This window comes from Phocoena phocoena, chromosome 13 (genome assembly GCF_963924675.1).
Source record: "Phocoena phocoena chromosome 13, mPhoPho1.1, whole genome shotgun sequence".
In the NCBI taxonomy this organism is placed as follows: Eukaryota; Metazoa; Chordata; class Mammalia; order Artiodactyla; family Phocoenidae; genus Phocoena; species Phocoena phocoena.
In genome coordinates this window covers 82,748,573-82,765,476 of record NC_089231.1, presented here as the reverse complement: position 1 = coordinate 82,765,476, position 16,904 = coordinate 82,748,573, and the positions used below count along the sequence as shown (strand labels likewise).

General features: G+C 49.0%; 1 protein-coding gene across 1 annotated transcript in view; it reads right to left on the bottom strand.

Moving 5' to 3' along the window:
• TMEM120B (transmembrane protein 120B) overlaps positions 1 to 16,904 on the bottom strand; it is a 44,331-nt gene that overhangs the window by 3,550 nt on the left and 23,877 nt on the right. The window contains exons 4-7 of the mRNA XM_065890082.1: positions 14,296 to 14,355; positions 13,577 to 13,672; positions 7,734 to 7,823; positions 344 to 409 (exon numbers count right to left, since the gene is read on the bottom strand). Coding sequence (XP_065746154.1) covers positions 344 to 409; positions 7,734 to 7,823; positions 13,577 to 13,672; positions 14,296 to 14,355 — 312 coding nt within the window. The remainder of the gene's footprint in view (positions 1 to 343; positions 410 to 7,733; positions 7,824 to 13,576; positions 13,673 to 14,295; positions 14,356 to 16,904) is intronic.

Here is a 16,904-nt window from a genome sequence, read left to right as displayed (position 1 = left end):
TCCATTCTACAACCAGGGGAGTGTAGGTAGGCATCTTGAAGCCTAAATTCCCACCGATTCCCCCTAACCCTCCATCAGTCACAGCCTTGTCCCTGTGCTTGTTCTGTCCAGACTCGCTTGCTGTCACCCCGGCCAGGAGGCAGACAGGATGTTCCTCGGAGAAGTCCCCAGCCGACTTGGGGTGTCCCTGCAGCCCCGTCGTAAGCTCACGCTTTACGTCATGGCCCAGATGTCAGGCCATAAGGCCTCTGCATCTGGACCCCTCAGCCACCACCAGTGCTCAATTCACTGGCTCCTTGGGGAGAGTGAGCAGAGGCCCTGGGGCACAGCGGGGGACACTCACCAGGTCAGCATCACTCCAGACAGGAACGTGGACACGTAGTGGTGAGACACCCACCAGCCTTTGATTCTTAAAAGAAGAGAAGGAAAAGGAGCTCAGGCCGGGAGAGAAACGCAAGTGTCTCCCTGCTTCCCAGCCTGTGTCTGCGCTGGGGATGCCCTGTGACCCAGAGACAGCTCCTTGGAGGAAGAAACGTACCCAAGCCAGGACTTCTCCTCTCTTTCTGTCCAAAGAGATGCAGAATCACACAGAGACCCAGAGAGGCACTTGGGCCTCCAGCAGCTTCCCACTACCCTCAGAACACATCCCTAACCTCCTCATGACCCCAAGCCCCGCCTCCCCCTCCCCCCTCCCCCCACCCTAAGAGGCTCCAAGCATCCTTTTCTTTGAATCTGCCAGGCCCATTGCTACCTCGAGGCCTATTATGGGCTGAATTGTGTCCCCCCCGCAAATTCCCACGTTGAAGTCCTAACCCCAGTACCTTAAAATGTGAGTATATTTGGAGACAGGGCCTTTAAAGAGGTAATTAGGTTAAATGAGGTCATAAGGATGGGGCCCTAATCCAACAGGGCTGGTGTCCTTAGAAGCAGAGGAAGAGACACCAGGGGTGTGCCTGCTCACAGAGCAAAGGCCATGTGAAGACGCAGTGGCCGTCTGCAAGCCAAGGAGCAGCCTCAGGAGAAACCAATCCTGCTGGCACCTTGATCTTGACTTCTAGCCTCCAGAGTCGTGAGAAAATAAATTTTTGTTGTTCCAAGTCCCTTAGTCTGTAGTATCTTTTCATGGCAGCCCAAGCAGACTAACAAAGTCTTCGAACTTGTTGTCCTCTCTGCTCCAAGACCTTGGCCTGCCTGGCTCCTGGTCCAAGTTCAAATTTCGGACCAACTGTCACCTCCTCCAAGAGGCCTTCCCTGACCACCTTATCTAAAACAGCTAGACAGGGGCAGAACAGGAATAAAGACGCAGACGTAGAGAATGGACTCGAGGACACGGGGAGGGGGAAGGTTAAGCTGGGAAGAAGTGAGAGAGTAGCATTGACATATATACACTACCAAATGTAAAATCGATAGCTAGTGGGAAGCAGCCGTATAGCACAGGGAGATCAGCTAGGTGGTTTGTGACCACCTAGAGGGGTGGGATAGGGAGGGTGGGAGGGAGACGCAAGAGGGAGGGGATATGGGGAATATGTATATGTATGGCTGATTCACTCTGTTATAAAGCAGAAACTAACACACCATTGTAAAGCAATTATACTCCAATAAAGATGTTAAAAATAAATAAACAGCTAGACAGCCCCGATCTGTCACACACTACCCTGCTTCATTTTCTTCATGGTGCTCGCGCTATCTCAAATTATTATCTTCTCATTTGTTTCCTGAACACCGTTCCCTGCTCAAAAGAGCAGGAATTTTGTCTGTTCCTCTGTGACACCTGGATCAGAGCAGGTGCTCAGTAAGCGTGTTGAATAAACACAGAACACTCGCACACGTTTATGCAGAGCTGTAGCTACCTATGTTACCCCACACAGATGCAGAAAGACAACGGGCTGTACACACTGCATCTCGCACCATCCCCGACGCAGCTTCTCTCTGGGAGCCCCACGCCCTAGGCTCATCTGCTCCCCCGTCTACAGCAGGCCCTCGCCCCAGTCAGTCCAGAAGCTGCGGGAACCGTGCCGTCAGAGCCCAGCGGTCCCCCAGCTCAGGGCTCTCACTCCACAGCAGGACAGGGAGCCTACCTGTCACCCGCTCCGCAGTGTCACAGGCAGCCCTTAGCCTTCGAAGTCCCCGAGTGTGTTTCAGGCCTCTGCTGGGCTCCCCGGCCCCTCTCCAGGAGCTCAGTTATCAGAACATGATGTGGCAGTAATCTGCCCTGGGATGCCAGGAATTGGGACCCCCCGAGGCACCCACATGGGAGTAGCACTCAACCTTTGCCTTTCCAGAACTCTCTCGGAGAGAACTGGAGTGCAGCCAAGTGGGGAGATGGGGTCCAGGGCGCTCCTGCTCACCAAACGGTGGCACCTGAGGGTCTGCTGGTTTGGGGGACGAGCTGCTGGATTAGACTTTTCTTTGAAACTAAATCATCCTGCAACTTGCTTTCTTGTCTCGACTCCCAGGCAGCTATCTGTGGACCTGTCACTGACTTCTTAGATGCGACACGACATTTCAGGATGTGGCTCTGCCGTTCCTGAAATGTTGCCATCATGCTCCATGATGCCACGACACACTGTGGAAGCCCCCCGTGCGATGACGCTGTTTCTCCACGGCAGCTACCAGGAAGTACGCAGGATGGCTGGGTCGGTGGGCACGTGCGTGGTTACTTCTCAAATTACCCTCCAAAATGGCTATCCCCATTTACACTCCCATCCCCAGTAGAGCCTATCGAGCTCCCCAAACCCTCACCAATGCTGGATACCCAGTTTTAAAATTTCTCCCAGTCTTATTATGTGACGATTGGTGTGTCATGGAGGCTTTAATCTGCATTGTTCTCATAAGTGGATCTCACTGCTCTTAAAACCTTCCAACTCGAACACAGACATCATAAAAGCAGGAACAGCATCTTAGCCCTGTCTTCTCTTTGCAGCCCTTCAACAGTTCTGGCCATTAAAATAAAAAGAAAGAAATGAAAGGGACCTCCCTGGCGGTCCAGTGGTTAAGACTCTGTGCTTCCAATGCAGGGGGCGTGGGTTCGATCCCTAGTCAAGGAACTAAGATCCCACATGCTGCAGGGTGTGGCCAAAAAAAAAAAAAAAAGAGAAGTTCTGGCCATAAATTGGGGGTTAAGGCAATGGCCTGTGGATGCTTGAGGAGTTGTGCTGAGGAGCAAGGTTTTAGGTGGCTCTCTATTCCCAGCACTAACAGCGTCAGGTAAACAGTAGGTACTCAAGAAATGTTGAAATGAAAAAAGTGATGTCCAGGAGGTGCAGCTGGTCTAGATGCCACCAGCACAGAGGTGACAGGAGACTGATGCAGGTGCCACGGGAGTTCACGGGACAGGATGAGACATCCATCCACTTGTTTGTTCCCAGTCTCCCCTTCCCTGTGTCCCTGTCTTGCCCGTCAAGAGTCTACAAGGACCCCTGGCTCTAATTTTCTGACTGAAAACACAGCTGGCCCCATCCTTAGACTTTCAGCTTGAAGAGCTACCAAGAAGTTTCTGCAAGCCCTGGAGGCCTGGCAAGCCCCACTGTCCTTTGTCCTACCCCGCAAAGGTCCCTTGAGAAATGCCCTCTCTCTGTACAGGAACGGCTGGAGGCAGACACAGGCTCTGGGCAACAAGCTTGGCTGAGCAGCAGCTTTTAATTTCACAGCTCACTGTGCCCAAAGCCCAGCGCTGACAGATGCCACCAATAAACACAGCTCAGCGGCATTGGGAGAGGCTAAAAATGGCCTCTTCCCCAGCGTGCATTCACCAGCCCCATCGTCCATCTGCACACCCCAGGGTTCTGGGCTGGTTTCGTTCACATGTGTGTGTCTATGTAACAGTTTTACTGTGATGTCGTTCAGACACTGTACAGTTCACCCATCTGAAGTATACAACTTGGTGGTTTTCAGTATATTCAGAGAGTTGTGCAAACATGACCACCATCAGTTTTAGGACATTTTGTATCACCCCAGACAGAAAGCTGCACCCGTTAGCAGTCACCCTCTGGGCCCGTTCTGCCACAGAAACGAAGCCTGCAGGAGCTTGTGGGCTTTTTAAATGAGCAGACAGTAGATGCCCCAGGAAGGGTGGCACACTGCATGGCCAGCATGTAGGGACAGCATGTCCTGGTATCTGGGGATTGTGCCCGGAGAGCTCCCTTCAGGGCACGTCAGCCATGTTTGCATAAGACCTGGGCACCAGTCACTATTCAACCCCTGGCTGGCTTTGAGCTTCGGGTCAACCTGGGCGGCTGGGGGAATGGCTTCTACACGGAGGCACCCTCTTGCCCCTGCCACCCCTACACCTCTGTATCCTAGGAAAGGCCCTTATAAAAACCCATCAGATCTAGGCATTGGTGGGTTGGCTTGCCAGAAAAGCCAGCGTGATTCCTGATTCATTATTCATTCTGGCCCGGAACTAGGGCAGAGGACATCTGTTTTGCCTGCCTGTCAATCACTCCCTATTCTGGTTCTCCCCCTTATCGTTCCTTCAGGGAATCACCTCACCCCCACACTCAGTCTGGGTGGCTCAGTGGAGCTAAGATAACTGGGCACATCACCCAGAGCCAGCCAATCAGGGCTCCGGATCCCTCCAGCCACAGTGATTGGGGCAGGGATGAGCATGTGACCTGCACCTAGCCAATTGGAAGTCTGTCTCAAGATCACCCCTAGGCCAGTAGAGGAAAGATGCTCTTTCCTCTCGGACTGCTGGTCTGGTAGAATGCTGGCCTGGGCTGCTGGGAGCCAGTGAAGGAGATAACAGAATAAGGAGAAGGAGGGGGGCTGTTCCATTGTTTGAGCCCTTCTGACCTCCTTGAACTATTCAGATGCTCCCATAAATACCCCTCATGTTTACTCCTATCAGGTGGTTTTCTGTCATTTGCAAAATTTGCAAGGGAGGTTGACTTGCTTATTACGCTGATTGAGCTAATGAGCTACATCTCACATGGGAAGCATCAGACACAAACCAAGGGTGGCTCCAGCCCATGATGGGGGGCATCCTCCCCACACCCCACCTCTCCAGGCCTTCTTCCCCCAATACACCCCTAATTCAGGTCTCAGATGCAACTGGGAACAGGACGAAAAAGGCCCCGTCAGGCCAAAACTTGGGCAGCAGGCCTCCAGGAAACCCATATGGCTCAGTTCCAGCTGTCTTTCGAACACAGGTATGGCCCCAATGACCTTCCCCTCATTGCAGAGCTTGGGTTCAATTCTTTTCTACATAGACCCTGGGGTGTTTACTGGGTATCGACTGTGAGCTCCAGAGCTAGCCCTGAGACGCTTCAGAAATAAGAAAAGTAGTATTCATACCAATCCGGACCCACTCCCTCTTCCTCACTGTGCTTTCTTGAAAGGGTTTCTTAGCTATTCCCTAATAAGTGCCAAGTGTGAGGGGAAACCTCACAGGCATCTCCCTTGCCCGCCCCCAGGAGAGGAATCAGCTCTGAGAAGGAGCTGGGGGAGGATGGAGGCTAAATACCCAACAGATGTTGAGGATGAGTCACAAGTTTTAATCACCCAGATTCCATCCACCTGCCATGCCTCCCTCCCCCACAAATTGGCCACAACTCCCACAGTCATTCCAGAAAACGAGACACCTTTACGGGCCCACCCCACTCATTCCACACTCCCACCACCAACACATCTGTTGTCCCATCAGAGCACAAGCCCTAGGGAGGCCCCAGAAAAGGCCCCATTAAAGTGTCAGGAAAGTGAGGGGGCTTTGGAACCCCACTTTCCCCCTTCAGCCCTCCTCCCTGTTTTCTGGGTGTGCCCCACACTTGCCGGCACCTCCACTCAGTCCTGCTCCCTCCTCTCGGGGACCACCCCCCCCAGCCACATCCACAGAAAAAAGTGACCAGGATAACTCTTACTAAAGTGTTAGTGACTGTTAGAGATGTAGCATGTCCCTGAACACTCTTAATATGAGTCCAGCAGAAGGAGGAAACTCCAAGGCCGACAGCAAGCCCAGGGATGCACAAAGAGAATTAGTAACAAGAAAGCCTGGCCCATTGTCCTGGGCCCATTTCCCCACTATGTACTACTCTGAGTCCCCTCCGACCCCACCCAAAAGCTGTAAGACACTATTCACTAAAATTAAGGAAAACTACAAATGTTATTTATTTGGTAAGATTTTCTACTTCAGTGTTTCCCAAAGCATGGGGCATGTACCACCAAGTTTTAGATGGTACCTGAGTGTAACACTAGATGATACTGAATCACATGGTGAGAAGTCATGTTTTCTGTTCTTTCCATTCTCCTGATTAAGTCAAGGAGAGAGTCTCAGTTAAATGCTAGGACACCTTTAATGCCTCTTGAGATCTGCTCATCTCCCTTTTTACACACATACACACGCTGAAGAGAAATAACAGGCCTCAGGAAGGAAGATTACTGACTTCAATAAATTAGACAATGAAAATGAAAATCTAATTTTACACTATTTCCTCTTTCCTGCAATTGATGCTGCTTTTCCACGTATGGTGGTGGAATAGTTTCCTTTTAAAATAAATTAATGTTTATTTAAGTAGAAAAAAAAAGGAAGGATGGATTTAAAATGTGAGAAAATTATCATCCAGGTGATATTGGACATGGTAAAAATGGTGTGCATGGGACAAGAAGGAATGCAGTTTGAGAAACACTGATCTTTTCTAAAGGGCTACATGCTACAGGGCTGCATACCTAAGAACTGCTGTTCCCCTGGTCCTTACCTCTTGGCTCTACATTCAGGGTAAGGCCCGGCAGGGCAGGGATATGCCATAAGAGACCACTGGGCAGAGAAGTAAGATGGTGGCAAATTATTTGGGGGTTTGGCAAACACCCCAATCTTAAACACACAGCTCCTGGCCGTTCCTTACCAGCCCCCAGGAAGGAGGAAGTGGGGAGGGGTGGGAGGTTGTTACTTTTTGTTTCAGGAAAAACAGGGACAAGAATGGTGTGCAGAGGTTCAAATGGACACCCCCAAAAGGCATCCGACCTATGGAAAATGGGTTCTGCAAGTGGCAAGTCATGGATCTTAACTCAGTCCCGAGACTCTCATTGCCCTGTGAGAGGACCATCCACTTTTCTCACCAGAATCCATTCAACCTTCTGGTGACAGTACCCTGATTTTCCTCTGCGAAACCATTCCTCTCCTGACACTCAGCTTCTAGGCTTTCATTGACAGCCCTGGGGGTGGGCACAAGGCTCAAAACCAGCCAATCACAGCGGCGCATTCTCTGGCCACAGCGATTGGTTCAGAGATGGGCACGTGATCAGTGAGTGCCAGTAGGACCCAGTGAGACTCTTGGAAGAGAGGAACGTGCCCTATTTTGCTGGGAATGCTAGAAATAAAGATGTGAGCCTGGAGCTGCTGGGGGCTCCTACCTGGAATCTGAGAATAAAAACAGCACAGTAGAAGGCATAGGTGAGAGACAGAGAGACGCTGGGTCCTGAGGACATTGTCTGAACACCTGGATTAAGCCTTACCTGAAGTCAGTGCCAGTGGACCCATTCCTTGATATGAGAATATAAATTCCCTACTGTGTTAAGAAGTACACTTGCGTTAGGGTTTCTTGTAAGCAAGAGACTGAGCACAGCCAATGAGGTGCAGCAGCCGGTACCGTTTTCCTCCTCCCTGGGTCTGAACGGTCATGAATACCCCACCCCCACAAGGAGGAAGGGAACGCAAGGTGAGGGTGACAGCCCTCACCTCCATGACAGATTTCCCTTTGGCTCCCCCATACCCGCCACAAAGCTGGGCCCCCAATTACCTCGAGCCGTTGCTGATGAGAATACTCTCCCGAATCGTCAGGGTGCAGTAATACCATACCAGCAGGAAGTTAAAGACTTCGTCTGTCACCCTGGCATAGAGAAACAGCGCCCGGGAGGCGGGGGCAGGCATGAGAACCAGGGACGGCTGTCCCCGCCACCACAGCTGGACAGCAAACCAGGATGAGAACCGCCCACAGAGGCATGCCTCCAGAAACCCCCAGTGACCCCGGGAAGGCGGCGGCGTGTCTTCTCTCCACCTAGAATGCCCATCCCCCCGCTCACCTTTCTACATGAATCCTACCCGCCCTTAAGGCTCTAGCTGAGGTTTCCCCTCCTTCCTTGACCGCTCAGCCCACGACAACCTGTTTCCCTTCTAAATTTGACATCTGTCTGATATGAAATTTCTGGTGGGATGACAAGAGAAGGACTTTAAGCAGGAAACCTAATTTGCAATTTTAAACTATCTGCAGTGTTAACTCCAGTGTAAACTCCTTCCATCCCCTTAAACCGTCTGTAAACATTGCTGCACATACAAAAAGATGAACTTAAGAACTCCCTGGGCTTCCCTCGTGGTACAGTGGTTAAGAATCCTCCTGCCAATGCAGGGGACACGGGTTCGAGCCCTGGTCCGGGAAGATCCCACATGCTGCGGAGCAACAAAGCCTGTGCGCCACAACTACTGAACCCGCGTGCTGCAACTACTGAAGCTCGCATGCCTAGAGCCCGTGCTCCGCAATGAGAAGCCACTGACCGCAATGAGAAGCCTGCACACCGCAACGAAGAGTAGCCCCCGCTCGCCGCAACTAGAGAAAGCCCGCGCGCAGCAATGAAGACCCAACACAGCCAAAAATAAAATTAATTAATTAAAAAACCCCCCCTGCCTCCTCTACAGTGGGCAAAACAGGCCTTAAAGGCAGGCAGAACATGGCAGCTAGAGTCGTGCTGTGCCCTGGTCAGAGGGGTGAGCCTTAGACACGCTGTGCATGACCTTGACTGGCCTCAACTTTGCCATCTGTACAATGGGAAGGTTGACCCCCTCCATGAGCATTCCTGGGTGAAGGATCCTGGGACAGAGCCAGCAACAGACAGCCCCTCAGAGGGCTCCCCCGCCACTGGCTCTCTCTGACGGGCCCTCGATAAAGACTCTATCTTTGACCCCAACAGGAAGCAGCTCTGTACCTCCTGGTGTCACACAGATCCATTTGTCGTGGGAACAGAAATGACTGCATGGGGAGGGAGAACACCCCCGATCTCCTCCATTCTATCCCTGAACTGGGAGATCCTTTTCCCCAACTACAAAGGCCCTGGGAGAGAAATAGGAGGATACAACTTTAACAATAATAAAAGACGTTGGGAGACGTCTGGGAGAGTCTGTGAGAATGAAGATGAGAGACTCCTAATTACTTAAATGTGTAAAGTCCCCAAAGAAGAGATGACAGTTGAGTAGGGCCTTGAAGGTTAAATAACAGAAATGTGCTTTCATTAGTGTTGATAATAACTAAATTTGACCTGTTGAAATGGATACTTGTACCTATTATGCTCACTTATATTGTTCCACTTTTTATTTATTATTTACTTATTTGTTATCTTTTGGCCACGCCGTGTGAGGCATGTGGGATCTTAATTCCCCGACCAGGGATCGAACCTGCATGCCCTGCATTGGAAGTGTGGAGTCCTAACCACTGGACCGCCAGGGAAGTCCCATGCTCCGCTTTTTATTTTGTAGACAATTATAGCACAAATGCTACATATTGCATAAATGTGTATATTAAAATATCTGTTTAAATCTTAGACCAAATAATCAATTTGATATACTAAATGCTATCTTTAAAAAAGACATTGGAAGGTGTCTTTTAAGCTATGTGACCCTGTTTCATGGTCACAGATGACAGACTCTCAGCCCCGCTGAACCACTGCCTGCAGAGGTAGTCTCGGGAGGGTCAGGAACAGACTCTGGAGACACGGGGCCTGAGTTCCAATCCAGACTCTGCCTCTTCCCAGCTGTGGAACCAAGGACAAGTCAGTGATTGTCCCGTGCCGTCACCTCCCCATCTGTAAAGTGGGGAGAGTCACAGCACCTCCCGGGTAAGCTGCTGTGAGCATCAGCTGAATTTAGAACAGTGCCCGCAGCCTAGGAAGGGCCACAGGTGTCCCCTGTCATAATAATTTGGGAAGCACCACAGAGCGCCCAGAGTCCAAGAAATGAGTCTCATATGTCTAACTCTGAGGAAATCAAAGGCCTACTTGACTTGAACAGGAAACGGGGGAGTGAAGACGGCCCCCCACTGCAGAGGGTCACTTAGATATCTCCAGACAGGAGGCAGCCCCAGAAGCCAGCGGTGGTTACCAGCACAGTTTCCACTGGTCCCTTCCTATATCAGTAAAGAGAGGAGTGAAAATAGTTTTATGGCCCTGGCACGTTAGGGACATGCTTGAGGTGCTGGTCTCAGTCTGCCCTGCCAAAGTGTTTGAGTTTCCTGTTGCTGCTGTAACAAATGAGCACATACTTAGTGGCTTAAAGGAACACATTTATTCTATTACAGTCCTGGAGTCAGAGTCTGAAATAGGTCATCAGGTCAGAGCCGTGTTCCTTCTGGAGGTTCCAGGAGAGAATCCACTTCCTTGCCTTTTCCAGCTTCCAGAGGCTGCCCGCATTCCCTGTCTCATGGCCTCACATCACTCTGACCTCTGCTTCTGTCATCACATCTCTGACTCTGACCCTGCTACCTCCCACTTATTAGGACCCCTGTGATTACACTGGGTTGCCTGGATAATTCAGGATAATCTCCCCATCTCAAGATTCTTAACTGAATCATCTGCAAAGATCTTCTGCCATGTAAGGTCACGCGTTCGCAGGTTCTGAGGACTGGAACACGCACATCTTTGGGGACCATTATTCAGCCTGACACACTAGGCGAGCACTAACTACTGGGAACTTGCAACGTTGCAGGCATTTTACGTGGACGATCTCTCTGGACCCTTGAACAACCACACAGGGCTGGCTCTCATGGCAGGTGCATGTACCCCACCCATTCCCATCTGCATAGCTTCCAACAGCTGGAACGTGCAACTCCTGGTGCACCTAGGGGCTTTCTCAGGCCACCAGAGCTCACCCTGCCGGTGCCAGAGGCAGATCAGGAGGGCAGGGGGATTAACACTCTCTGGGAGTCAATCCTTCCTAGACTGACAGCAGTCAGAGGATAAATACCACCTGCTCCCTCGCCCCTTGGGTGGGATAACTGAGACACATCCTTCGCTGTCCCACAGTTCCCCAGCAGCACTGAACTCCAGGTGCCCAGAGGATAACCCTTCCTTGTCTCACTTCCATTCCCCTACCAGTGTTTCCTAGGATCACCTCCCAAATAAACTATGGGCACTCAAATACTTGTCTTGTTGGGGTGGTTTCTTCTGGGGGAACCCAAACTAAGACAGTACTACTTCCCATTTTACAGATGAGGAAACTGAGGTTCAGAGATGAGCTGCCCATCCAGGCCCCCTCACCTGCCCTATTTTTAACCCACAGAAGGCATAGTGGGCTAAACAGTGTCCCCCCCGCAAATTTATATCCACCCAGAACCTCAGAATATGACCTTATTGGGAAATAGGATCTTTGTAAATGTAATTTAGTTAAGATGAGGTCATACTGGGTTACTTTTTTTTTTTTTTTGGCCATGCCGCATGGCTTGCAGGATCTTAGTTCCCCGACCAGAGATTGAACCCGGGCCCTTAGCAGTGAAAGCGTGTTGTCTTAACCACTGGACCCCCAGGAAATTCCCGAGGTCATACGGGGTTAGGGTGAGCCCTAAATCCAATGACTGTGTCCTCATTATAAGACCATGAGAGAGACACAGGGAAGATAGCCACATGACGACGGAGGCAGAGGCTGGAGTCAGTCTTAAACCAAGGGAACGCCAAGGACTGCCGGTCACCATCAGAAGCTGGGAGAGGCAAAGGAGGATCCTCCCCTAGAGCCTTCAGGGCGAGCACGGCCCTGTCAACCGTGATTTCAACCTTGATTTCAGCCTTCTGGCCTCCAGAACTGTGAGAAAATATATTTCTATTGTTCTAAGCCACACAGCTTGTGGTGCCTTGTTACGACAGCCCCAGGAAATGAATACAGAAAGGGATGGGAGACATGGAAATGCCAGGCCCTCAGTGAGCCTTAGATCTCGACAACACACCACAGGTTCGTCCTTTGAGGGCCCTAGAGGCCCCAGGGCAAGGCAATCTGGTTGCACATCAAGAACTTCTACCCCTTCCAGGGGGCATGTGAGCAGGCATTACTGGCGTGAGCAGCCTTTGCCCTCCAGGGAAATGCGCCAGGCCTGAGGCAGCAGGCCGCCACGGGCCCAGGGCCTGAAAGAGCCTTTGTTTGGACACTCAAGTGGGCAGACCAGCAACTGGACTCCCAGCCAAGCGCCTGTCAGGAAATAAACCCTTGACACGTGGGCCAAATGCCCAAGACACACTTGGGGAGAAAAGCCAGGGCCAGAGAGAGGGACGAAACCCCTGGGGCAGCGCAGCCTCAGCTCACTGGCCTCGTCCTACGCTAACAGAGCAGCCGGCACTCTCAACCACAATGCTGGGTGCCAGGCACTGGGCAGAGCCACGCACCGTGTTAACACACTGAATTGTCATGACAACCCAGGGAGGCAGGGCCTGGTGTCACCCTCGTTTTACAGATGGGGAGACTGAGGCATCCAGAGGAAGCTGCCCATGGCAACAGCCAGTAAGTTTCAAAGCCAGGATTCAAACATGGGCAGTCTGTGGTCAATCTATTTCCTTCTTTCTTTTCTTCCTTCCTTTTCATTTCCTTCCTTCCTTCCTTCCTTTCTTTCTCCCCACCCTACCCCCCACTGCCTTTCTCTTCGTAACTGAGATATAATTCACATACCATAAAATTCACCCTTTTAAAGTATACGACTCAGTGGTTTTCAGTATATTAACAGAGTTGTGCACCCATCACCACTATCTAATTCCAGAACATTCTCACCACTCCAAAATAAAAACCCATGTCGCCCTGAGCAGTCACTCCTCGTTTCCCCTCCCCCCAGCCCCTGACAACCACTAATCTGTTCTCTGTCTCTATGATATCTGCCTGTTCTGGACATTTCACACGAATGGGTTCATATATTAAGTGACCTTTCGCCTCTGGCTTCTTTCACTCAGCATCATGTATTCAAGATTCATCCATGTTATAGCATGTGTCGGTACTTCATTCCTTTTTGTGGCCAAATAGTATTACATTGTATGGGTGGACCACTTGGGCTCTTTCTCAACTACTACGTTAAAAGGTCGCTTCAGCAGCCGTTTAGTAGATACTTGTTGGGCAGATGTAGGCTATTTCCCATAAGAAATGGTCCTTCCTGGGCTTCCCTGGTGGCACAGTGGTTAAGAATCCGCCTGCCAATGCAGGGGACACGGGTTCGAGCCCTGGTCCTAGAAGATCCCACATGCCGCGGAGCAACTAAACCCGTGCGCCACAACTACCGAGCCTGCGCTCTACAGCCCGTGTGCCACAACTACTGAGCCTGTGCGCCTAGAGCCCATGCGCCACAACAAGAGAAGCCACCGCAATGAGAAGCCCGCGCACCGCAACAAAGAGCAGCCCCCACTCGCCGCAACTAAAGAAAGCCCGCGTGCAGCAACGAAGACCCAACGCAGCCAAAAATAAATATATTTAAATTTTTAAAAAATGAAAGAAAAAAAAGAAATGGTCCTTCTTTACCCTACACCTTATCACACCAAATGCTGTAGATGCAAGAGAGACCTTGGATCCCTCTCTCATGGCCCTCTCCTCACCCCTGTATGTCCACACACACACACCACCACACCCCATCACCTGTAGTGAAGGACAAATCGACATGCCACAGCACCCAGGAGCAGGATGATGGTCAGGTAGAGCTTGAACTTCTCATACTCATCCTTGTAGGCAAATCTGCAGAGACAGACACCCCCAGGAAAGGTCACATAACTATAGCCCACCTGGGGGAAGGACCCTAACCCCATCAGATCTTGACCTGCTGATCACACTAAGGGAGAGACTTTGAATTAACGGTGATGATTAATTAGGGAGAGAGGGCCAGTGTGCAAAGCTTCCATGTCCCTGGACTCCTGGTTTAAGGTTCCAAGCCTGTGATGGGCAGGAAGCAGAGATAGGGTCTCCTCCCCCAACCAGCTACTTCAGTGGAAAAGCCACAGCTCCATTTCCCCTGGTAACTGATGGATTTTGGGTGGACAGGACTGGACTGCCTACCTCCCAGGAGGAATGTGTGTTACAAGGCGTGGAACGGAGCAGGGGCCATTTCTCATGGGAAAGTGGCAGTCCTGTCCACCCCAGGTATTGACTCTGTGAAAGGAAGGAAGGAAACCTCCCCCAGGTGGTCTACCCACTGAAGAAGAGACCTCAGAGTCTCGTCCAAAAGACCAAAGCCAGACTCCCAACTGTGAACGTTTTTTTATTTATGCAAAAATACTAGCTTGGTCCCATTTCTCCTGAGTTGCAAGAGCAAGATGCCTGGATTCTGTAAAGCCAAGTGGAGGGTTGTCTGGGATACTTACTTGGCCTGGTTGCTGAGAAGGGTCACATTCACATTACCGAGAACCAGATTTAAGTAGAGCCTGGAAGGAAAGACCTGTGAGGGTCACCATGTTAACAGCCCCAGGAGTGGTCCCCAGCCAAAAATATCCAAGCTTAATAAGCATAGCACTGAGCACCGGATATTAGAAAATAGGGTGCTAAGCTCATGTGGAGCGAGAATGAAAATGATTAAGTAGAGAACATGACAGCTGTGACATGACCTTCATGATTAACCCATTTCTCCCCATTTCAGCTGGCTTAGAGACCATATTTCCTAGCCTCCCTTGCAGCTAATGTGAGCACGTGACTAAGCTCCAGCCAATGAGGTGAAGGCATGTGTACAGTTTCTAGGTCAATTTAAAAAGGGCTCTTCCTAAGCATACAAATCTTAAGTATACAACATGATGAATTTTTATATATTTACATATCCATGTAACCAACACCCAGATCAAATAAAATGCTTCTAGCTCCAGGAGGTGCCCTCATGCCCCCTCCCGGTCAGTAAACCGCCCCTCCCCGCAAGGATGCCCACTGTTGTGTTAGCTTTCCCTGTTTCTGAACTTCACATAAATGTATACAATGTGTTCTCTTTTATGTCTGGATTCTTTCCCTCAATAATAAGTCTGTGAGCTTCATCCACATTGTCTGCATCAGTGGTTCCTTCTTTCCCGTTGTGTATATTATTCTATGGAGTGGAGGTACCACAATGTAATTATTCATTCTACTGTTGGTGAACATTTGACCTGTTTTCAGTTTTTGGCTATTATGAATAGAGCTGCTGTGAATGTTTTTCTTTTTTTTTTAAAACTTGACATATAATTCACATGCCATAGCATTCACACTTTTAAACACTTTTAAAGCATTCAATTTAAGATGAATAGATAAAAAAAGATGTGATATATATATATATATATATATATATATGAACAATGGAATACTACTCAGTCAAAAAAATGAAATGTCATTGGCAGCAACATGGAAGGACCTAGAGATTATCATACTAAGTGAAGTAAGTCAGACAGAGAAAGACAAATATCATATGATATCACTTATATGTGGAAACTAAAATATGATACAAATGAACTTATTTACAAAACAGAAACAGACTCACAGACATAGAAAACAAACTTATGGTTACCAAAGGGGAAGGGGTGGGAGAGGAATAAATTAGGAGTTTGGGATTAGCAGATACAAACTACTGTATATAAAATAGATAAACAATAAGGCCCTACTGTATAGCACAGGGAACTATATTCAATATCTTGTAATAAACTATAATGGAAAAGAATATGAGAAAGAATATACAAATGTGTGTGTATATAAATGAATCACTTTGCTGTACACCAGAAACTAACACAACATTGTAAATCAACTATACTGCAATAAAAAAAAATTATGATTATATTATGTACATATGTGTGTATGTACATATATATTTTCATCCCCCACTCCCTTCTAGAATGTAAGCTTTGAAAGCGCAGAAACTTTGACTTATTCGGAGCTTTATCCACTGTACATAGAATGGTGCTGGGCACAAAGTAGATGCTCATGAAACTTGTTGAATAAAATAAATATTAAAAAAATTTTTTTAAATAAAGTATACAACTTAGTGGTAATCATTTTGTAATGTACAGAAATATCAACTCACTATGTGTACCTGGAACTAAAAAAAAAAAAAAAGAATAAATAATAAAGTGAGCTCATAAAAAATTTTTAATTAAAAATAAATTATACAATTTAATGGTTTCTGATATATTTATAATGTTGTGCAACCATCAGCATCACCTAATCCCAGAACATTTTCATCACCCCCAAAAGAAAGCCCATACCCGCTATCAGCACATTTCCCACTCCCCCCAGCCCCTGGCAACCACTAATCTACATTGCATCTGTATGGATCTGTCTATCCTGGACATTTCGTATAAATGGACTCATGCAATATGTGGCCTTTTGTGTTCTAGCTTCCTCGCTGTGAACATTCAGCACTCATTTCCACCATACACACACACACACACACACACACACACACACACACACACACACAGGAGTGGAATTTCTGGGTCGTATGGTATGTATGTGTTTGGCTTCAGTGGGAAATGGCAAACATTTTTGTAAAAAGGGATCTGCTTGCCCTCTGCTGCCTGACTCTTCCCTGTTTCCTGAAAATGAGATGGTGTGAGCCAGCTTTGGCCATGTAGCTGAGGACAACTCCCCAAGCAGGGGTGAAGTAGTAAGTTGGAAAAGGACTCTGAGTCCCTAGGTGACCTTGGGAGCCCACCACTCTTGGCCTTCAGGAGTCCACTCACCTCTGGACTGTTGTGTGTAAGAGACAAAAACCACACATGTTTGAGCCATTGTGCCATTAGGCTTCTGTTACAATAGCCTGTACTCTAACACATTAATAAAGGTGCAAATAAAGGGTTATGAGATCTCAGGGGAAGAAGGGTTAATTTCACAGAGGGAGAGAGAGGGGTTTGGAAAGGCTTCACTGAGGTGCTAACATGTGAACTGGGTTTTGAAGGATGAGTAGAAGTTTGAGAGGAGAAAAGGGAACAGGAGAGCCTTCTTTCTAGCTATGAGCAAATTCTAG